This window comes from Diabrotica undecimpunctata, chromosome 6 (genome assembly GCF_040954645.1).
Source record: "Diabrotica undecimpunctata isolate CICGRU chromosome 6, icDiaUnde3, whole genome shotgun sequence".
NCBI classification, from domain to species: domain Eukaryota; kingdom Metazoa; phylum Arthropoda; class Insecta; order Coleoptera; family Chrysomelidae; genus Diabrotica; species Diabrotica undecimpunctata.
The window spans coordinates 123,685,414-123,709,087 of record NC_092808.1 but is presented as its reverse complement, the minus strand read 5'-3'; the positions used below and the strand labels follow the sequence as shown (position 1 = coordinate 123,709,087).

The following is a 23,674-nucleotide window of genomic DNA, read 5'->3' as shown; positions in this document are numbered from 1 at the left end:
CCAGTTTGACTGCCGGTAGAAGTTACACTTCTATACACGCATTCGCAGTTACAAATTTATTTGGCAGTCAATCTGCACAATCATTACATATGTAATGCTATAGGTAAGACATAGCAGAAAGAGAAACAGAATTAATAACAACTTACTAACAATTAATAAACAACATTTGACTTGTAATAGGAGTATAGTAAATGAAGGATTGAATCAATATTTTGATGAAAATGTATATTTTTATTTTCATGTATGTATGAAAGGAGTTGAATGCAAAAATTTTTTTACACATACTTTTATTTTGTTATTAAAATAAAAATACAATACAATACACTGCAACATAATTCAATATAATAATACAATACAAATTAAAATGCAATATTCATAAGTATTTAAAAATGACAATAATATACATAACTTTTCTACTTACGCATGTGTTTAAGTTACCATGTAATAATATTAATAAAAAAGTCCTCCACGACTGGGAATCGAACTCCGGTCTCCCGCGTGACAGGCTGGGATACTGACTACTATACTACCGAGGACATGACACAAACTTATTTCAAAATTGACAGTTCTGGGTCATACAGTGATTTATTGAGATTATTATTTTGAAATACAAAAGACTAATATAATTATGAACATTTAATAAATAATACAAAACATATCGCATAAATAATATTAATAAATATTTTATTATACATATATTATATGTATATATATAATAATAAATATATATACAAAAGGAACATTTTTATATTCGAGAGAGGAAGAGAGAGAAAATATATCTTCTGTCTCTTACTCATTATCTGACATATGTAATGATTTCACAGATTCACTCCCATACAAATTTCCAACGTGGAGCGCGCGTATAGAAGTATAACTTCAAAAATATGTTTCTGCATCAAAATAAGGTAGTATCATATCTATGGCACTACCTCACGGGCCGCCACTGCTATATCGCAATTTATCTAGGATATGCACCATAAAGACAAGGATAGGGTTAGGATTGCTAAAAAAGTGTTTCACAAAATAAACAATACAACAAAAATTAATTTTTTAATTTAGTTTTAGTAGATTTCATAGAATCGAGAACATGCGCATACTGTCTTTGACTTTTAGTAAGAATTACCAATGAATCTAATTGTACATTATTTGCTTCTATTTCTTGAAGTCTTTTTTTAATAGTATTTACACTGTGTAATAATATTTTGGGTGTCCTACAAATATGAATAGGTTTAAAACCTTTCTGTAATAAAAAATCTATAATATCGTTCATTTTCTTTAAACTTTTCTTCTGCAGCGCGGGTTGTTTTAAAATTAGATACTTTGACACATCTTGCGAACATTCCAACTTTTCGGATAAGTATTCTGCTAAAGATGCTTTCTCTCCTAAAATTTCTTTATTATCGGATCGTCTTCTGACGTAACTAAAAAAAAGAGTTAAACAAATGATAAACTGATACATTATGTGTACTGCTTTACATAAAATGCAGAGCTAAATTATGTATAAGAATTGTAAATAAGATTATTTTTTACAATTTTTATGTTAAACGAAACACGCTGATATAAAATACGTATAGTCCTTTTCCATCATATTGATAGCACATTATGTATGCAAATCCTCAACAGGTCAAAAAACCATAGGCGTCACCCTATACTTGTTCTTGTACTTGAAATAAATAAAAAAATTAATATTTTAAGATGCCGTCAACAATTCATTATCTTTTAAAAAATCTTCTGTAAAATAAGTGTCCACTAATCTCACTATACCTTTTTTGTGCGTAAAAAACGTCGGTATATATGCCACACGATTATTGTTAATTATACACGGGTGATTAACGAGAGAATTCAATGTTTCACGAAATAAATTAATGTAAACAGTAATTTAAAGGTGATTATTGTTTTCTATACAAGTTATCGCCTGACACAAAAAGAATACCTTCTTTGAACGATTACCTGGAATTACTGATAAGGCTTAACCAATGATAGTTTAAGAGTTACCAATCATAAGCAACAAGAAATTATGGGGACTATTGAGAGAGATGGGATTTCGTTGGCAAAAGAATAGAAGAAAATCTGTTTTAATTGAAAAAGATTACATTGTATGTTGGAGACGAGATTATCTAAGAACTATTAAAAAGTACCGAGAAGAAGGGAAAACAATTTTTTATTTGGACGAGACTTGTAAGGCAACATAAAGCAGCTTATAAAAAATATATAATTGATGAAATGGCATTAAACCGTGATGTAATTATTTTACGTTTACCCCCATACCACTGTGATCTGAATCCGATAGAAAATATATGGTGTCAAGTAAAGGGTGAAGTCGGACGCAACAACAAAACTTTTAAATTAGAAGACTTACAACAATTATTAGAACATTCCTTATCAAAAGTAACTCCAGAAAATTGGAAAAATGCTGTTAGTCATGCTCACAAGGAAGAAAATAAAATGTGGAATTTGGATAATATGACTGATGCAATGCTGGAACCGGTAATAATTAACATTGGAGTTGAAGATTCCTTAGATTTTGAAGAAAGCAGTGAATCTGAAATGGAATTTGATTAAAATAATATTCATTTTTTTACAAATCGGCCCCTGTTACGGCCACAAATTATTTTATATATAATCAATAAAATAAACATCTTACATTTCTTGCAAATTCATTAGTACCTGTTAATCTCCATCACTCCGACACTGGCAACTTTATTTAGGGATTAGTAACCCTCAAAACTATTGTATTCTATTTTGCTTCAACCTTTATACCTGGTGGTGATACTCAATTTAAAATTGTTTTCCTATATACTTCTGTAAACTTGTTGACAAATATCTATTTTTCATTGAGTCACCCGTATCAACAGTTTAGGGATTTACATACATAATACATAATGTGCTATATATGATGGAATATGATGGAAATGGACTATAATTATTAAAAAAAATTCTATAAAAACTATTATATATCAATCAAGATCAATTTAAATGTTAAAAAAGAATAATAAATAAAACAAAACTAGACTACGATAAATAAACTCGTAGAGAAGTTCAGCAGACCACCATAAGAGCAGTAAAATGTGATTCCAAAGAGTAATCACAACCTCTATTATGTTGGTAGTGGGTTTCTATATTTAAACACTCTCTGTAAGAATTATGGATAAATTGGTTGAAAATAAAAAAGAACAACAAACAACTTAAAGGCATTAACAGTAAACACACCTAAGACCAGTTAAGATAGAAGGATTAGTGTATGTGGACAACGTGGTATTCATAGCTGTCAACCAGAGAAAGATGCATTGACTATATAATTATGTAGGGGTAGAGGAAATAGAATAATATTAAATGTGTTAATTATTACATACTTGTTGATAAATTCAAATGATATTAAGTTTTAAAAAGATTTACTGTTTAAAACTTACTGACAACAAAGATGGCGTTGTCACTTAGCTCTACCACCTGCTCGGTCTATGTTAATATATACGTCTATTGTCAGATAATTTTTAATTAAAGATGACTAATCTACAAATTGAACTAAGAGCTAACGGCAACCATGTTAAATGTCAGAAGTAAATTCTTACCGGGGTCATTTTTATTGTGTATGCTTCACCCATATAAATAAGTAAAAAAGTAAGATAATACCATACAATTTACCACTGTAACAATATAAATTGGTGCGATTAACGTATAGTTAGACAGGTTCATTGAATAGTTCGAAACATTGGTAAACTTATGAACATTTCGCTGGTCTATATATTTACGTTCTTAAAAAGAATGGAAATGAGAGAAATATGATATTTTAATTTATTCGTTCCATATTCTATATGTGAATAGGCGTGGTGTGTTCTATTTCTTGGGAATATATTTATTAAATAGACTTTACTATTAACTTTAAAATAGTTTTGAGGTAAGTAAGGTAAATTGGAGGTAAGTTTATTCTTTTTATAGTAATAAAGCATTAACGACCGATACAATAAACAAAGAGACATTTGAAAATTAATTTTTAAGATTGGATTAAAAACACATAAATTAAGACTAATTTACAACCAAAAAGATTTTTTTCTCATTTTTAAGGAAAAACAGTACAATTTTTAATGGATAAAAGGAACATATTGTATCCTAAATGTAAATTAAATTTGAAGGTGAAAATTTTCGAAACATTCGGGCGTAGATGCACTCTACACCTTTTACATAAATAAATAGTATTACTTTTGCAAATCCGACATTCTAGCACTATCGTCTCTTTTTTTAATAGGGATCACATATTTCTATATAAGGTTTTGAATGGTCTTATGGACTGTTCTCATATTCTGAAATTGCTTGTCCTGAGGGTGGGAAATTTACGCAAAAGACACAGGTGATTGTTTCATATGAAATTTCATGCTATAAACTATGGGTACAATAGGCCTTTGGCTCTACTTCACAAAAGAAGAAATGAATTTTGCATTCCACATAATTTATTAGTGTGTTCAGTTAAGGGTACTTACAACGCATTTAGACCTTTTTCTTAGTTGATTCAACTGCTAATTGTTTCATTCCAGTCATTAATTGGTATTTGTGTTTTTGGTTGTATTAATATTTAATTATATGTAAATTTTTTTTATGTATTTAAAGGGGTTTTCTTGTCAATAAATAAATAAAATATGAACTAAACATACTTATCAAATATTTCACGCTGAGCTCTAACCATCCATGTTTTAATTGTATCAACATTATTTTCCTTAGCCATTCTGATTCTTTCTTCGACTGTATTAGCATTATAACGTAATACCCAAAGGTCATTAATAATTTCTTCAAGGGTAACACCAGCTGCTAAAATATTTGAAAAATTACAATAGAAAAATTCAAATACTATTCAAAATACTAGTACAAAAATTTACATACCCAGCAAAACTTTTTTACATTTTTTAATGTTTTGCATATTGGCAGACATTAAAAATATCTTCTGTGACATCCACTTGCATACTTCATTCTCATCTACCTAAAAATATATACAGTATACTCCCTCTATAACAAACACGGTTATTACGAGGTTTCGCTTATAACGAGGTACATTAAATATCCCGTGAAATTTCTATTAAACTATAACCCTCTAAAACGAGGCAAATTTGGTTATAACGAGAGAAAATAAGATCGAAAAACGTGTTGTTTTAAGTTTTTGGCCCGGCCGTGGCTATAAATAAATACCCTTTTTAACTGCCGCCCGCAATAAACTTCTTCAGAAATTTACAATTTATGATTCACAAGTGTCAGTGTAGGGGGTTGACCATTCGCACCTAATAATAAGAAGGTCCTACTAGACAAGATGTAGAAAGAAATGTTGTAAGAAACTTTATTCAAAGACAAAACGAAAATGAAGAAGCATAGAACTGTTTCACATCTTTAGAAAATATGATACAAATAATACTGGACAATTTAAAGCAGTCAAAAATGACAGACTTCTTCCAATTACAGAAGTAATAGTTTATGTTATCCTTGAAAATACGCTTTATACAGATTTACAGAATATAGATTTTTTTGTTTTATCATATGTCATTGACAATAAAAGTAAACAGCTTTTTTTCAAAAACGCCATTCAAACAATATTTAGCATCTTATATTGCTCCGAATAGCTTCACTATAGGAAGTTAATGTTTTAGAAAACAACATATTCATATATATGCACAGTATTATATTGTTGTTTGATATAACGAGATCTGCTTATAACGAGGTAATTAGTCTGCCATTTCAGTTCTTGTTATAGAGGAAGTCTACTGTATAACATATGTTTTATGTTTATATTCCTTTTATTTTAAATTAAAGGAGTAAATTTTTAGACAGCAGCTAACTAATTATTTCTGATTTTAAGGACTATTAAAAAGTATTTGCAAAAGCTTTTTCAGTTAAATGCCTCAATCAAATTACCCTTCCTGGTAATTTTACTACATTCTAGTGAGTACAGTGCCCAGGTATAGGGATTACAATCTTTTCTGCTTTCCATCACTCACAATTTTTCCTTTTATCTATATTCTTTGATTTCTCATCCTTCATGCACTGTCTACTTCATTTGTCCAGAATCTTCCTTCTAGTCTTTTCCTTCTATCTATAGAGTTTCGACCTGTCATTACTTTTAATCCATCAGTTGCCAGTTCTTACATTTACCATTTTCCTATTTTATGTTTTCTAGTGATGTTCTGTATTTTATTTCCTCATTTCTTTTTCTGTACACCCTGGTTTTTTTGTTGCAGCTACATTACTTCTGTTTTTTTTATTTATGATCCAATTTTCTGCATCATATGCCGTAATACTGAAACTAATGTTTTACGAATCTGGATCTCTGTTTTCCTGCTCATATGTCTAGTCTACTAAGTAGATGGATAAAGTAGAGTGACAAATTGCTACAAAAGATATCATGAGTTCAAAAAATATTAGTAAATATAACAGAAGTTATTAGAAGACAACTCGCCCAATAAATTTAAAAATGGAAACCCCATTGAATGCAGAAATATGCAAATGAACTTTGAGGATCGCCCATGGAAACATAGAGAGCAATTGAAAACAGAAAGCAAAAGCCACCACAGTACACTTTAAACAAAAAAAAATTATTGTTATATTACATCAAAATATGTAAATTGTTTCTGATTATTAATTTTCTAAAATATTATTGAAATTTGTTGATGTTAGTTACCTGAAATATTGTTGCCAATTCACTTATTCTTTTTTCAGCAAGTTCATCAAAAACAAAAGTTTTTAACTTGGCATAATTAACTAAAAGTAAAGGGGCTGTTACATTGAAATTAAAAGGTAACATTTTTAAAACTTCCAATTTTAAACTTAAGGACTGATCTGCTAAAATATTTGGATACATTTTAAAGTTTTCTAGGGTGAGGTGATTGCTTAAACCTAATTTATAATTATTTTCTATGTCTTGTGGAGACACTTTGGAAAAAAGTGTGTTATTTGTCACTATGGTATGAGCTTTAATAGCACGTATGTTTAAAATATCCTGCAGCTTTTTCGATACTTCATTGTTATTATTACTATCAACTTGTGTACTGGCCAGCCTTTTTATAGATAGTTGTGGTATAAAATGATCATTTTTAAATGGTAGTTGTAGAAACCTGAAAAAAAATGATCGATGTCCATTTGATACCCTATGTCCACAGGACAAGTAGTTTAAAATATGTATAGTGCTTTTCATTATGATATAGTCTTTCTATAAATCTTCTATAGTATAAAAATAACACAAAAAAATATCAAAACAAATACTTTCAAATAAAGATGCAAATGACAGAAGCAGAGTACATCAAATGTTTAAATCTTCTTCTTTTTACGCTATTTCTTCACTTTTTTTGTTTCTAGACTTTATAATATTTAGGCTATTCAAATTTTAATATGTGGTTAAACTGGTTAGGTTAGTTTGTTACCTAAATGGTTTTATTGTAATAAGCTGGAACGATGTCTACGGAGATGAAATTTATATCAATGAATTCTGCTTCACTTATTAATGATTATGTAATGATTTTTATTCGGTGGAAAACGTTCTTTTTTATGTAATTTCCAGGTTGAGTTTACCGAAAGTACAAGCTGATTATAGCCGCAAATGTCAACATAAATAACAAATGTTGTCTATAATTTGATAGTACATACAAAAATATATTATCTGGTCTTCTTCTTCTTGCTTTATTCGGTAATATCCCAGGGGATAATTTGCCCAGCTGATCACAGCAGCTGATAGTAAAAAAGTAACAGCCGAAGCCGATTGGTAATATCGTAATATCACCGCACCGATACCGAACAACGTTGTGGGGTGGTAATGCCGGTAATGGTAATATAATATAATATGCATTGGGTATTGGGTATTTTTATATTGTGATGCATTATGGATAGGATATGATACATGGATATGGACTTGGACTATTATGAATATAACCAAAGTCATCATAAATTATGATGACTATCACAGATCACCTACCTGTGTATCACCTTATTAGTGGTCTGTGATGACTATGGTTATGTGTAAACGTGCATGGACGTATAAAGTCAAATAAAGTAACGTGTCACGGTTATGTGTATGTGGCAATGACGTATAATAAATTTAATACGTTTTATTACTCTGCTGGTTTATTATACGCCTTATTGGTATGTGGTCGTGGCCTCGTCCCTCGTGGCACAGTATGTTGCTTTATATTATAAAGAATAGTGGCGTCGTGCTTGTGGCCCGGTCTATCGTTCATGTCTGGTCCTGCTGGTCTTCTGGTTGGTAGTCTGGTCATTGATCTGGTCCAGCTAGACACATGTGGTTATGATTCATTTTCATATTTTATTGGCATTGACGCATTGATTATAGTAAAAAAATATATTTTTTGAATAATTGTCAATATTTTTATTAAATTTATTTGTTTGCTATGGATTTGAAAGTTGAAACTAAGGAAGAGTTTGTTGAATATAACGAAATATATTTAGAGAGTCAGTTATCCATATCAACAGATATTAGATGAAGAATGAATCAGGAACCAGGAGATAAATCGGGTAAGACAATAAAAATTAGTGAACAACGTGATGTAATTGATATAAATTGGTATTTTATTTATTAGCAGTGGAAGTAAAATCTGAAATTAAGAAAGAATTTACTCAAGACGACCACGGATATTTATTTAGTCAGCTTACCATAGATCTTGGAGACATGATGACATGAAGAGTGAGATCCATGAAGATAACTTAGGTGAGAGAACATCAATCTATTTTGTTTCAGTTAGTAATTAATGTATAGTTGTCATGCTTATATAATCCTTTCACTGATCCCATTTCCAAGTTAATTTAGTAATTATTTTTAGCTACCTTGGTTAAATTTTAGCCTTGGTTTAGTTTACTGGAAATATGGAAATGGCTATAGAACTAAGCCTACATGCTCATCATCAATATTTGAACATAAAATATTCACATGCAGTTTATTAACAAAATAAAACTGCACCAATTAAATACCACAAGTTTATTTTTGAAATTTTATAGTCCTTCATAATATTAGTATTTACAAATTTAGCACTAGTTTAGTAAAAGGAGAAGACAATCTATGAAACTGTTTCACTTATTGATTAATGTACAATGGTTTATGTTATTAGATGGTTAATGGTTAATTTTTATACATTTTCCTTTGAAACTACAAGAAATGACAGATAGCAACCTTTTCATAAGCTCTAGGAGGGTAATTTGCTCAATTAATGATGAGTGGAAGTGCATGGTAAGTTGTCTACAAACTTACATTAAAGCTAAAAGAAAGCAACATTTAAAAATCTTTAAAAATTTAAAACATATTTGATTGTTTTCAATCATTTTATAATTTTGTACACTGTTGTTGCATTGTTTTAGCTTTAATATAGTTTGTAGACAACTCACCATGCAGTCACTCAACTTAAACTTACCTACCAAAAAATACTGGTTTGTAGTGGGATTAAGTTAGATTAGGTTTTGCTTTTGGTTCTAAACTGCTGCAAAAATCTCCTGCATTTAACTCAATGACCCTTTACTATATAATTAACAGTAATTATCAATTTTCCTTTTGTGAACTCAATACCTTCATAGATACAGATAGACAGACAAAATAAGCAAATTATATGCATTGATATTCCTTGAATTCTCTGAACACTTGGTTTTCTTCAATTCTCTATCAAGATATTCACAATGAGTTTCCATTGCAGCTAAATATTGCAGCTCTCCTGTATTCCTCACATAAATCGGTACCTACTTGATTCCATCATAAATTTGATTAGAAATGCAAAAATATTGGTATAGTTTAAAGAAATAGACAACATTAATTATTTCAAATAAATTATTAATTTTCATGTTTTGTGGCAAATAGATTTTGTCTGATGCTGTGATCCCACATACACACATTCATGCAGATATGAGTTGCTGATTCTGTCGATATGTGTTTAAATATGTTTCTATCATAAATAGCTAAGCTTTTTTTTTGTTAGTCTAAAAGTGAAATGTATTGGTTACCATAACCTTAAAACAAGTATTTATTCACGATCCATTAGACTTCATATCAACTGATGTATAAATATAACGATTGTGTGGCACAAATTAAGACAAATCAGATGGGGCAGAATTGTAATTGTGCCCCACTGCACAAAAATGTATTATTTGTTTTAATATTGCTAAATATTTATTAGATTCAAACGAAATGAAATAGAATATTAATGTAAATGAGCACCATACATTTATCCAACTGTTCAATTGCTGAGTTGCTGAGAAGATGAGTTGCTGATTCTGTCGATATGTGTTTAAATATGTTTCTATCATAAATAGCTAAGCTTTTTTTTTGTTAGTCTAAAAGTGAAATGTATTGGTTACCATAACCTTAAAACAAGTATTTATTCACGATCCATTAGACTTCATATCAACTGATGTATAAATATAACGATTGTGTGGCACAAATTAAGACAAATCAGATGGGGCAGAATTGTAATTGTGCCCCACTGCACAAAAATGTATTATTTGTTTTAATATTGCTAAATATTTATTAGATTCAAACGAAATGAAATAGAATATTAATGTAAATGAGCACCATACATTTATCCAACTGTTCAATTATGTGTTTTTTGTTTTTTTAACATAATGGTGTTTAATTACAAATGCAAAACAGTTGGAGCCAACATTTTGATAGAAGACTTAGCTAATGCCATAGATGAAGTAATTGTCTATGGGCAAAAACTTTGGAATGCAGCAGCAATGTTCAATATAAATGTGAGATGTTTCACTTCCATGTCAAGAGAAAGAAGGTCAGTCAATTGGTCAGAATCATAAAATGAAAGTGGATATAACTCTGTAGTAGAGCTAGAAGCCTACCAATATAAATCTGTATCAACGAATTTTGGACTTCTATATAAACATGTTAGAATATTGACATTTGAATATGAGAAGAAACTGAATCAGAAATATCCATGTACTTGGATGGAAATCAGATGTAAGGAATCGAATGGATGCATTTATTCAGGAAACACCACCCCAAACTATCCTATCCAAGATTGAATTTTTTTCAAAACTATTCCAAGGTTATAGCAAAATATAAATTTTCTCCTGATTGAATCTCCATACCTGAATGACAGGCATGCAAGCACCAAGAGTTATATCAGAAACCTGAGAAAATCCTGTTCTCTTACTTCTTGATAACCACGAGAATCATATTTTCATTTGATGCATTTAATTTTTACAGAAACCATGAAATAGTGATGCTTTCCTGCCCATTTTACTGCACACACAGGATGCAGCCGCTTTACATTGGATTTTATGGCCCATTCAAAACTAGGTGCAAGTCAGCCTTCAATGACTTCATTTTATCAAACTCTGGAAAACCAAAAACGATCTATTACATTGCAAGTTAATATAATTAGCCCAGCAACATAATTAAGTGTTAAGTTTATAATTGGAAAATAACCATGCCCAATAACATCTTTTGGGGATTTTGAACTGAATTATACAAACTATTCAGCTCTTACTTATATCTCCAAAATGCCTCTGGAGGGGATCGATCTGGAATTTATTACGAACTTAATGAAAGATGTGCTAACAAAAAATGTTTTCAGCCACGCTTTTTATCTGAGAGTAACACAGTCTACTAAACGGCGAAATAAACGGTAGATATTCCACTATTTTCTATGTTGCAACCAAGGCAAAATAACAGGTGTGGTAGAAAAAAAGGAAAGTTATGCATTTGTACTAAAAAACTACTTGTTACTTTATTATTATTATTATTATTTATACATTACTTTGCAAAAGGGGGAATCAACAACAGCAAAAAATTAAAACCTGTAAAAAAGAATGCTAAAAAAACACTACAGTAGTTCCTCACAAATCTGACATAGGCACCACAATATCTGATTATAATTCAGATTCTAACATAGATCTGCAGGAAGTTCTACCAGGAGACCTTGTGTTGGGACAATTTGTAAAAAAGAAAACAGTTGTTCACTTTGTGGGCCATGTGGAAGAATAAGTTGATGATGAAGCAACAATTAAATTTTTACGATACAAACTGAATAGTGACTCATTATCCTATTCAAAGTGATATTAGCACTAATATCTAATCGAAATTGTGGCAAAACCTCATACCTTTAGAGCAACATGCCGGCAAGTGTCTTATACAAAGTTCAATATCTCATTTTTTCCTTACAACATTCAATAACTTTTGTCAAGTACGTTTATGTTGTAACCAATAAATATCATTCGTAAGCACTTTGTAAATGAAATAATTTTTTGTTTATACAGCTTAGACAAATGCTTCTTTGAATTGTTATTTTTGAATTTGAATATCAGTGAAATATACATTTCCTTCCATTTTGTTGGAAATATACAATACAGTAAAAATGGATATCAATAAAATATATGAAATTCCTGTTGTGTGATGTAATTAATTCGATTTCATATATATTAGAAAGATTAATTAAACTTATTACTAAATTAGGTCAAGACTGTATTCATACAAGTACATGGCATTTAATATGTTCTCATTTTGTTTATTCATAGATTCATTCGTATTGAGTTTTACTTTTTGTTTTACCATGTAGTTTCTGCATAAAAAATTTATAATTTTGTTTTAATTTTAGGTTGTTTCAGAAGAAATTGTTGGAAAGTCCCAACTATAGGGAAACAACATTAAACAATTCTATTTGTTCTAAACATTGCTCTCAAAAAAATAAATCAAATAACCATATAGAACTTCAGACTGGAAAACGACCTTACAAATGTGAAATTTGTTTTAAGCAGCTTTCTCGACTAAGTAGTATGAAAAAACATGAGATTTAGTCAAACGAGAAGTTTAAACAAGCATTTGAGAGGGCACATTGGAGAAAAACATCACCAGTGTGAACTAGTTCACTAAAAAAAAAATCTTTGTATAATCATACATAAGTTTACACTGAGGAAAAGCATTACCAGTATGAAATTTATGTTAAGCAATTTTTCCGGAAATATTTTTTGAAGGGGCATTTTAGAACTCATAGTGGAGAAAAACCTTACAATTGTGAAATTTGTTGTAAGCAATTTTCCAGGAAATATGTTTTAGAGAGGCATTTTAGAACTCATAGTGAAGAAAAACATTAAGTGTGAAATTTATTTCAGTCAATTTTCGTGAAATTGGAAGTTTGAAATACCATTTGAGGGTGCACACTGGAGAAAAAAACCTTACAATTGTGAAATTTGCTTTAAGCAGTTTTCTGAAAAATAAATTGGAAGCCATAACATTAGATTGCACACTGGAGAGAAACTGTATATATGTAAGGTTTTCTCCAGTGTGCACTCGAATGTTCTGTCTAAATAATAAGAAATTTATTTTAAACAATTTGGTCAATTGGAAAATTTGTAAAAGTACTTGAGAGTTTATACTGAAAAAAACATTACCAAAGTCCAGCCGCTGAAAAGATAGAATGACCACGTGAACGGCACGCACTATAAATGTTCCTCTCCCCAACGTCATCACTTTTACACGTTTACACCGCTCAACAAAAACGTACTGTGTCTATATTTATATGGTTTGTTATCGGTTATTGATTTACATTATAATAACGTATTTTAAACATTTTATTGGCTTTTGCGTATATATTTAAATTCTAAATTATATTTTTAATATACAGGGTGGACAAATAAAAAAGTTGTAAAAAATATGTCAAAAACAGTAAACATTGTAAAAAAATTAAGAAATAAATTCGGTTTATAAATTGTATATGTGTTATATAATATATGTGTTTAATCCAGTAACAAAATACATTTTTGTTTTCTCAAGCATTTCTATGTTACAAAATAATCATGGACCGAATATGGTTCAAAATCTGTTATAATATGGCTTACATATTTCTTAAATTTGATAAAATTATTTTCAATTTTAATCGCATCCGGAAATTTATTATGAAATTTTACACTTGCATACATTGGAAACCTCTCTGTGATAGAAATTCTATGCACAGACTTATTGTAGTTGATACTGTGACTTACAGATGTTTATTTTCGAAGAAAAATACTAGACACTTATAAATATATATTCCTGGTAGTTATTACACCTAATTCTTTAAATCTTATATTTCTAAAATCTAAAAATTTTCCTTTCTAAATTCTAAAATTTTCCTTTACAGAACTCTCTAAATTTAAAACCAAGCAGTATCGTAACTATTTTTTTCTGAATACTAAAAACTTGTTCAGCTTTGCTACTTCCCAGAAAATGATCCCAAATCTTATAAGCGAGTGGAAGTTTTCAAAATAGACAGACATTATGTGACATCTAAATATGATGATATTACTCGTATAATTTACCAACCTGTAATTCAAAGTCTAAATTCTGGCGATATGTATACCCATAAATTTGATGTTATCCACTAAAAATACTTCCTCCTCCTTTATTCTTTTCTGCCATCTATCTTTCCTTGCATTATGAGTCGCAGGATGCCATACTTCTCGTCCTGCATCACATGTCCGAGATACTGTAGCTTTCTTTCTTTAATTGTAAGTTCAACTTCCTTCTCTTTACCTATTCTTCTCAGTACTTCATTGTTCGTAACTCTATCTACCCAGGAAACCCTCATAATTCTTCTATAGGTCCACATTTCAAAGGCGTTAAGTCGTCCCATTGTGTCTAGATTTAACATCCATGATTCCACTCCATAAACATTTTGTTAGGCGTACTTTAAGAGCTAATGTTAAATCTTTGCCACATAGGACCTTTTTCATTTTCATAAAATTAGAACATGCTTTTTCGATTCTGACTTTGATTTCTGCAGTGTAGTCATTATTTTCTGTTATAAGTGTTCCTAGGTAAGTGTACTTTTTTACTCTTTCGATCTGCTGGCCTTCTACTGTCAAGATTTCGTTAGTATTATGGTTGTTTTTATAAATTTTCATAAACTTCGTCTTTTTGATATTGAGCGAGAGTCCGTACTCCCTACTACATATTACTATTTTACTTATGAGTCTTTCCAGGACTTGAAAACTATCGGCTATTACTGTATCATCTGCATATCTGATGTTGTTAACTAACACTCCATTTACTCTTATGCTGACTGTTTCATCTTCCAGAGTTTCTCGAATTACCTCTTCAGAATAAGCGTTGAACAATAGAGGTGATAGTATGCAGCCTTGCCTAATTCCTCCAGTGACAGATGATGTACAGTGGAGAGAAGTATACGAATGTATAGAGAAATAGGTATGAACCCTGTGACTGTGAGAGATATGATCGTGAAGATGACGAGAAGTAAGGACAGATGGAATAGTGTTCACAATTACATCCGAACGGTAATTAAAAAGAAAGAAGAAGAAGAGAAACACTAACCGAACCAACGACAGAGATAAGATCTAGATAAGAGAAGGGAGTGTTCCAAAAATGTTGTCAGCCTTACAGCGGTCATCCCACTTTCGAAGTACGGTACGTGCGACAGTCAACTCGGCACAAGTGGGAGAGGGTGGTTTTAGTTGGTAGGCAGGTTAACAGATACCTGAATCTTTGACGCTGCTATCTTTAGTACTTTAAATTAAACTAAAACCCCAATTTTAAGGATTCAAAATGTAGGTAGCATAAAAAAAATTTAGGTGCCCAAACCACCCCTCCCCAGCAAATTCTAGGTGCGCCACTGAATGGATATATGATATCCATATTCATTTTACCTTGAAGCACTTTTGTATAAGTTAACACATTTTGTTAGTCAAAAAGTAATAGTAAACTTGCACTATCCGCGATGTATACGAACTATGGGGGCGCTTTGACAGATGCCCACCCGATTGACAGTGTAGGAAAACAAACCAAACTTCCATAGCTGTAGCAGGAGAAACATCGTTTTAAGTGAAGCAATTTTTGTATGTATTATTAATTTAATTTTTTAGTTTATTTAATAATGAAAAATTAAGATATTAAAGTTCGTCTTGTGGATATTTTTAAATATGTAGGTGACACAGTAAGACCCTTAACAGAAGGCAAGGCATTGTTAAATGCTGGTCACATTTTGTTGTGTGATATATATACCTAATAAGTTAGTGGGTTTGAGTCTGCAAACCAGTAATTTAGCTGGTGCTCCACATGAAGTAACTATTGATGTGTTACTAGACCATGGGTGGCAAAATGCACTTGTTAAGTCAACAAGGAAGGAATGTGCAAACATGTGATTGCAATTTTATTACAAGTCAATAGGTAAGCGTGGTTTATTAGATGTTTTTTTGAGTAATATTGCGATTTAACACTTTATTGCAAATTTACTTATAAACAAGTGGAAGTAGAAGTACTAAGCTGTACAGACGTAGAACAACATTTTGGCAGTTAGAGTTGCAATTTAAAAAATAATTCTCTAGAGTACTGTAAAGCTACACCTGTAAAGCAATTCTGTCATGCCGCTAAGAAGAAAAAAAATACAGCCTATACTCGGATCACTAGATCAAGCATATTAAGAAATATTTAACGTTGTACAACAATACAAGAACCCACCATTGCAGAAAATTCAGGTCCCCAAATCCTACCAGAAGAAATAACGGCAGCCGTCAGACAAATGAAGATTGGAAAGACACCGGGACTTGATGAAATTCCTGCAGAACTGATGAAGCTATTAGATGCAGAACAAATAAAAATAACTGAAATATTTAATAAAATATACAAGGCAGGAAAAATATCAGGAGTAGCCCAAATCGGAGTTCGTACCATTGCCCAATAACCAGGAGCAAAAGTTTGTGAAGACTATAGGACCATAAGCCTAATGAGCCATCTGCTGAAGCTGTTTTTAAAAGTCATCCACAAAAGAATTTACTGGAAATGCGAGGAACAAATTGCGCGCAATCAGTTTGGATTTGTGAACGCCGTTGGGACGAAGGAAGCTTTATTTAGCGTGCAGGTATTGTTTCAGAAATGTAGAGAAGTCAGCTGTGATGTTTTTGCATGCCTGATTGACTACAAGAAGGCTTTCGATGGAGTCACGCGGTGTGCTGAAGAGGACAGGAAACAAGTAGAACATATGGACTGGATATAAACACCAGCAAAACCAAGTTAATGCGACCAATGTTAACCAAATGCGAATTGAACGTGTCTCACAGTTTAACTACTTGGGAACTATAATCAATGAGTCGTGAGACAATACTCGAGAGATTAAATGTCGCATCGGAAAGGCAAAAAGTGCATTATTGACCATGAGCTCTGTGTTCAAGAGCCATGACCTCACCCTAGAAACAAAAATAAATAGGGCTCCTTAAATGTTACGTGTAGTCAGTGCTTCTGTACGAAGTAGAAACGTGGACATTGAAGGCGGAAACTCTATCAAAACTTCAGGCTTTTGAGCTAGGGTTATACAGAAGGATCCTGCAGATACCATGGACAGACAAAGTCATCAATGAAGAAGTACTACGGAGGATGAACACAACCGCGGATTTGGTTAACGTCGTGAAGGGCCGTAAGCTGCAGTACTTGGGACATATAATGAGAAATCAAATCAGATATGAGCTACTCCAATGTATTTTGTAAGGTAATATTGAAGGAAAAGGGCCCTAGGACGAAGAAGAATATCCTGACTTGCTAACCTGAGAGCATGGTATAGAAAGACTTCAACACAGCTATTCCGTATAGCAATTAACAAAGTCATCATAGCCAGAATGATCGCCAACGTTCGGAACGGACAGGCACCCCAAGAAGAAGAAGGCTGAAATAATTGTTTCATAAAAAGGTGGTTATATATCAGCTTTATCGGAGTTGTCTGCAAATTTATCTAATAGGAGAGGTGCTGATGGGTTGGAGGAGCATTGCTTTTGAAGTTTGTGAAAACGGTGTTTTCGCTGAATAAGGTTGATCGAAAGTGTTGCTATAACTGTGGTAATTTGTTGGTTATGGAGATTTTTATCTCGAGACAAAAAATTGTTAAGAACGATAAAAGTACGCAAGACTGCATACCTTGGACACATACTGAGAAATAATAAATATAGTCTTCTGCAGGTCATCATGCAGGGTAGAGTCGATGGCAAAAAGGGAATAGGTAGAAAGAGGAAGTCATGGCTGCGAAATATTCGAGACTGGACAAACATGACAGTAGACGAATTATTCCACGTTGCAAAAGACAGAGAAGCTTTTAAAAATGTTGTCGCCAACCTCAGTGAATGGGGACGGCATAGGAAGAAGAAGAAGGAGATTTTTAGGTGAGCTTACAGTTTTAACACTTCTGGGATCGTAAGACTACTGACTACTGGCTAGCGATATGTTTGAAGCTTTGCATTTATAGCAGATTAGACTGTTCTAAAAAATGAAGATTCTACAGGAAATATTTTCATAATTTACTGTAAACGAATCACGTACGACAAAATTATATGAACTGACATAAACTTGTCTTCTGAAACTTAATATGTGGCTATATTCCGGTATGTTTGAATAATCCTAAGAAATGAAATAGGTGAAATCATATTTAAACCGATATTTTTTAATTCATCGCAAAATACTTCGTGAGGAATACACTAAGTGACATAGACATCAGAACACCCAGTTTAAATGATTTTATTTTAATAAAATTTGGTGTAATTTATTTATCTTACTGAAAAAAACAAGTGATAAAGTTTTTAGCCTTATCAGTTGGAGATTCCGGTTTTTATACTTTTTGTTTTTAAATTCACTAACAATCTAAAAATGAATATTTCAGCCGCAGTAAAGATCCAAATTTGGCGGATTGTGGTTCTTGATATTCTTTACGATTGGTTACGATGCCTAGAGGACGGAGACCTGTACGATTTCGTTAACTTAGTGAGTTTGATAGGGGCCGTATAATGGGACTTCGGAAAGCTGGACTTTCTTTTCGGTAACTTGCAGTTACAGTGCAAAGAAGTGTAGACACCGTGATTAGGTGTTGTCAGGCATGGCTTCAAGAAGGCCGTACGCAAAGAGCAAGGGGCACTGGACGCCGCCGTAGAACAACAGACCGTGAAGATCGCCGCCTAAGATTATTGGCCTTAAGAGACCGTTTCTCCACTACCAGCTCCATTGCAAATGAATGGTTTGCAGAACACGGAAGACCTATTGGCATGCGAAGTGTTTACCGACGAATGAGAAGTTTTGGCCTGTTTTCATACCGACCACACTGGGTCCTCCCTTTAATTCCAGAACACTGCCGTAATCGCCTACAGTGGTGCAGAGAACGGTCACTCTGGAATCAGGAATGGAACAGTATTGTGTTTAGTGAAGAGTCTCGATTTTGTTTAGGCATGCACGATGGTCGAGCGAGGGTTAGAAGGCGACGTGGTGAAAGGAGGAATCCACAGTTTTTTGTTGAAAGACATGTTCATCACACTGTTGGAGTTATGGTTTGGAGTGCTATAGCTTATGGTTCCAGCTCACCTTTAATCTTCATCAGAGGTAACATCCAAGGTTATATCCAAGAAGTTCTAGAACCCCACCTTTTACCCTACCTTGACACCCTGGCAAATCCAACTTTCCAACAAGATAATGCCCGACCACATGTTGCAAGAGTCACAATAGACTTCTTTCAACATAATGATGTCACATTGTTAGCATGGCCAACAAGATCTCCCGACTTATCCCCAATTGAGCACGCGTGGGATATGATGGGTAGGAGATTACTCAATTTGCAACGTCCTCCTCAGACTCTACAAGCACTTCTAGAGGAGTTGGTGGTTGCCTGGAATGAGATACCACAAGAGGACATTGACCACCTGATCAGAAGCATGCCTAGGAGCGTTGGAGAATGCGTAACACATCGGGGTGCATCCACACATTATTAAAGATAAAAGGGCTTTAAAGCAATGCAATCATTTTGAAATTTTAGTCATTTACTTATTATGCTTCATTAAGTACTTATATAAAATTTAATTAAAATAAAATCATTTAAACTGGGTGTTCGGATTTCTATGTCACTTAGTATAGTTGGAGATACATTTGAAATTATAAGTCTCTCGGCTGGTGTTACCTATAAGTCGACGTGCCTTTATAATTTGATCTTGAATTTCGATTTCGATTGAGCCGTGGGAATTCATAAAATTCTCTAACATTTGTTTACTAGATAGATATATGCAATTTTTATTATTAATAAACAGTAAAAAAAATAATATTTGTTGGTTTTATTATGTTTCCTGAAGGTATAAGGTAATCCTGTAGACGAGCTTCATCGATTGCACTCAAAGTTATATCCTGGTCTTTTTTTTTTTGGAAATTAGTGTTGGGCTGACGCTGTAGAATATGACTTAACGGTGGTAGATTGGCTTTGAATAGGTGTGGAAATCGACTTATTATTTGACTCCATAATTATCTTACGAAACCAATTTGATTTGCGACTTAATAATTATATGCAGATGACTTACAGATTATCAACTAATTATTGCACTATAACTTAACTAACACTATTCGTAAATCCCACTGTAAATTGTAAATTTTCTATTACCGAAGAAAAACACTATTAACTATTGTACCGCTAGGAACGGCCACTCTAAGTTTATTCAAATAAGAAAAAAAATTTTAAATAAATAAAAATTTATGCAGATCAATTTCGTAAATTACGTTAAAATTAAAATAAGAAATTATTATTTTTGTAACAACTACTTTATTTATTATTTTTATACATAACTTATATAGAAATATCAATATAATCTCCAAAATTTGTCCAAACATAACTCCAGTATTTGGGATTTCCTCTCGGATCTAATGGAAGGTTACCTGGTGGTATAGCTGTCCTATTGTATTGATTTAAGATATCAGTTAACCATCGAACAATGGATGGGTTGCTAAAATTAATAAGATTTATTTAATAAAGTATAGCATTAACACGTTACCTGCGGGAACAGTTTTTAAATAACTTCTTATTTGGAGGAACGAGGCCTTAAAGACTACGTCATAAAACTTCTTATTTGGCGGGTAAATTTTTTAAAACTTCCAACTTACTAAGACTGTAAAATGATTATTTTTGAACCATTTTTAATGCTATTGGTACCGTTTAAATACTTCTAGAGTACTCTAGTCGAATTATTGTAAAAAATGTACGAGGTTGATTTGACCCCATACCGCATAAAGTACGATTTTTACCAATTTGATCGAGGTCGAATAAGCCTCCTGTTGTCACGGCGTTGACATCCGCTTGTCAAACCGTGTTTATGTTCGCCAAAACTGCTTGGCGCGAATTACATCAATATTTTAACCAATAGAAACAGTTTCGAACAATCGGATGGCGGGAATAAGCTTGAGAATGTAAATAATGTAATATACACACAGTACTTCTTAAAGTACGTTTTTACTGGAGCGTCTGTTGCGATCATCGTTGAGCGGTCTTCGCTGAGCAATGATCCCTAAGTGATGATCGCGTGGAGTGTTTTTACTGAAATGCTGAAGCGATGATTTGATTAGTCAGTCGTCCGTTGTCTAGTTAACAAGTGGTTTTGTTGCAGCGATGAGCGTATGTAAAAGAAAACAATTATTGTTAAAATACCTGCTAGCAAAAGAATAGAGGACGAAGAAATCTTCCAAGATTAGAAAAACATGCAATACTTGCAAAGAAGACAAGAAGAATGATACTTCAAAATTTTGAAAATAGGGTATGAAAAATCGTCTACAAACTGTATTCCATATCCAGTATCTCCAGAAGAGAATCTCTCAAATAAAAACTCTCAAAATCACATGCACAAGTCACTGTAGTCGCTTAGCGTTTGCGACTGTGACTGCTCTCGGACCAGTCGCCAATGATCGACGCTAGCGGCTCCAGCGACAGACGCTTCAGTCAACACGACGCCGTAAGAGACCACACAAGCGGTACACCGCGATCATCGCTTAGTGACGATCGCTCAGCGATCATCGCATCTGACGCTCCAGTAAAAACGTACCTTTAGAGAGTTAGACTTGAGGACGTACAATGTTCGGGCAGAACAAATAAATTGTGCAAAATGCTATCGGCACACATAAGAAGATCAAAGAAATATCGAATATACACAAAAGCCACCACAGAACAAGAATACGGAACGACAGAAACGAATACATAGAGTCAGAAGAGGAGATAGCAATGGCGTGGAAAGAATACGCAGAAAGACTTTTTAATGACGAAAGACCAACACAACCAACGCGCAAACTTCCTTCCGAAAACTTATCAGGGCCATCAATAATGCGAAGTGAAATAGAATATGCAGTTAGAACCACAAAGATGCATAAAGCAACAGGTCCAGATGAAATTAATATAGAAGCAATAAAACTACTAGACGAGGAGAATATCGAAATCTTGGTAAAGCTGTTCAATAGAATTTATGATACTGGTTACATTCCGCGAGAATGGCTGCAGTCATCCTTTGTGATGATCACAAAAACAGCTAATGCCACAAAATGCAATGAACACCGCTTAATCAGTTTAATGAGTCACTTGCTGAAACTCTTTCTTAGGATATTACACTCAAGAATGTATAAGATACTAGAAGAACTTAGCGGGTCAACACAATTGGGTTTTAAGGGAGGACTAGGAACAAGAGAGGCAATTTTATGTTTGAACACTTTAATACAAAACTGTTTAGATCAACGAAAAGATGTCTACCTCACCTTCATCGACTACGAGAAGGCATTTGACAATGTTAAACATGATATCATGATGGAACTACTACATAGGGCCAACATTGACCAGAAGGAGATCAGAATTATTCAGAATCTATACTGGAACCAAATGGCAAAGGTGAGGATTGATCAAGACCAATATACGGATGAATTTGAAATCCGGAAAGGTGTCCGCCAAGGCTGCATACTCTCTCCGATGCTTTTTAATTTATATGTTGAAAATATATTTGCGGAAGCATTAGAAGACACGGAATTAGGCATTAAGGTGAACGGCATACTAATTAGCAACCTACGCTATGCGGACGACACAGTGATTATAACTGATAAATTGGAAGATCAGCAGTTATTACTTGATAGGGTGAATAGCATAGGTAAAAAATATGGCCTCAAAATCAACATTTTGAAAATGAAATATATGGTCATTAGCAGAAACCCTCCAGAAAACCCGATAATATGCATAGGTGACGATCGCATAAAGCGCGTGAAAACTTTTAAATACCTTGGCACCACAATCAATGACCAATCGGATCCACAACAAGAGATAAAAACCCGAATACAAATGGCAAGACAAGCTTTTGTAAAATTCAGACCGCTTCTATGTAATCAAAACCTACATTTCGAAATACGCTACAGAATGGTCAAGTGCTACATATGGTCCATCTTGCTTTATGACATGGAAACGTGGACTTTGAAAAAAACATCTATCAACAAACTTGAAGCATTTGAAATGTGGTCATTAAGAAGAATGATGCGCATACCTTGGGTGGATAGAGTTCGAAACGATGACGTCCTTAAGAGAGCCGGCGTGGAAAGAGAACTCTTTAAATTAATTAAAAAACGCAAGATTGGTTACCTTGGGCACATATTGAGAGGAGCAAAATATGAAATACCTCAGTTAATCCTACAAGGGAAGATCGAAGGTAGGAGAGGAGCCGGCCGCAAACAATTATCCTGGTTAAGAAATATTAAAGAATGGACAGGAATACACAATACAGGCGAGCTGTGTCACGCCGCCATGAACAGAATTCTAGTAATGAGATAGTCGCCTACGCACTTTGGTGTATGGCATGTGAAGAAGAAGAAGCTATCGGCACACATAGTGGCTCAGAATGAGATTTTGATTCGGATGATTCAATACGTCACAACAAACCTTATGAACCATCAGACTCT

The 23,674-nt window shown here is 32.9% G+C and overlaps 2 protein-coding genes and 1 long non-coding RNA gene across 4 annotated transcripts in view; 1 reads left to right on the top strand and 2 right to left on the bottom strand.

Moving 5' to 3' along the window:
• Positions 1–1,037: 1,037 nt before the first annotated feature.
• On the bottom strand, positions 1,038–7,568 carry mTTF (mitochondrial transcription termination factor). 2 transcript variants are annotated; one of them, XM_072535267.1, is made up of 4 exons: positions 6,656–7,568; positions 4,873–4,969; positions 4,647–4,797; positions 1,038–1,421 (listed from the first exon to the last, which is right to left on the bottom strand). In XM_072535267.1, exons 1-4 carry the CDS (start codon positions 7,166–7,168, stop codon positions 1,043–1,045), a joined length of 1,140 nt encoding a protein of 379 aa, XP_072391368.1. In that variant the 5' UTR covers positions 7,169–7,568; the 3' UTR covers positions 1,038–1,042. The 2 variants fall into 2 exon arrangements, with proteins under 2 accessions (XP_072391368.1, XP_072391367.1); XM_072535266.1 differs by having other exon boundaries at positions 4,647–4,800; positions 6,656–7,566.
• Positions 7,569–7,966: 398 nt separating this feature from the next.
• On the top strand, positions 7,967–13,733 carry LOC140443811 (uncharacterized). Its single transcript, XR_011951268.1, has 3 exons — positions 7,967–8,499; positions 8,565–8,692; positions 12,576–13,733. It is a non-coding gene; the product is annotated as an uncharacterized lncRNA (long non-coding RNA).
• Positions 13,734–20,508: 6,775 nt separating this feature from the next.
• LOC140443808 (arylsulfatase I) overlaps positions 20,509–23,674 on the bottom strand; it is a 67,829-nt gene continuing 64,663 nt past the window's right edge. The window contains exon 8 of the mRNA XM_072535265.1: positions 20,509–20,703. Within this exon, the coding sequence (XP_072391366.1) occupies positions 20,547–20,703 (157 nt within the window). The 3' untranslated portion in view covers positions 20,509–20,546. The remainder of the gene's footprint in view (positions 20,704–23,674) is intronic.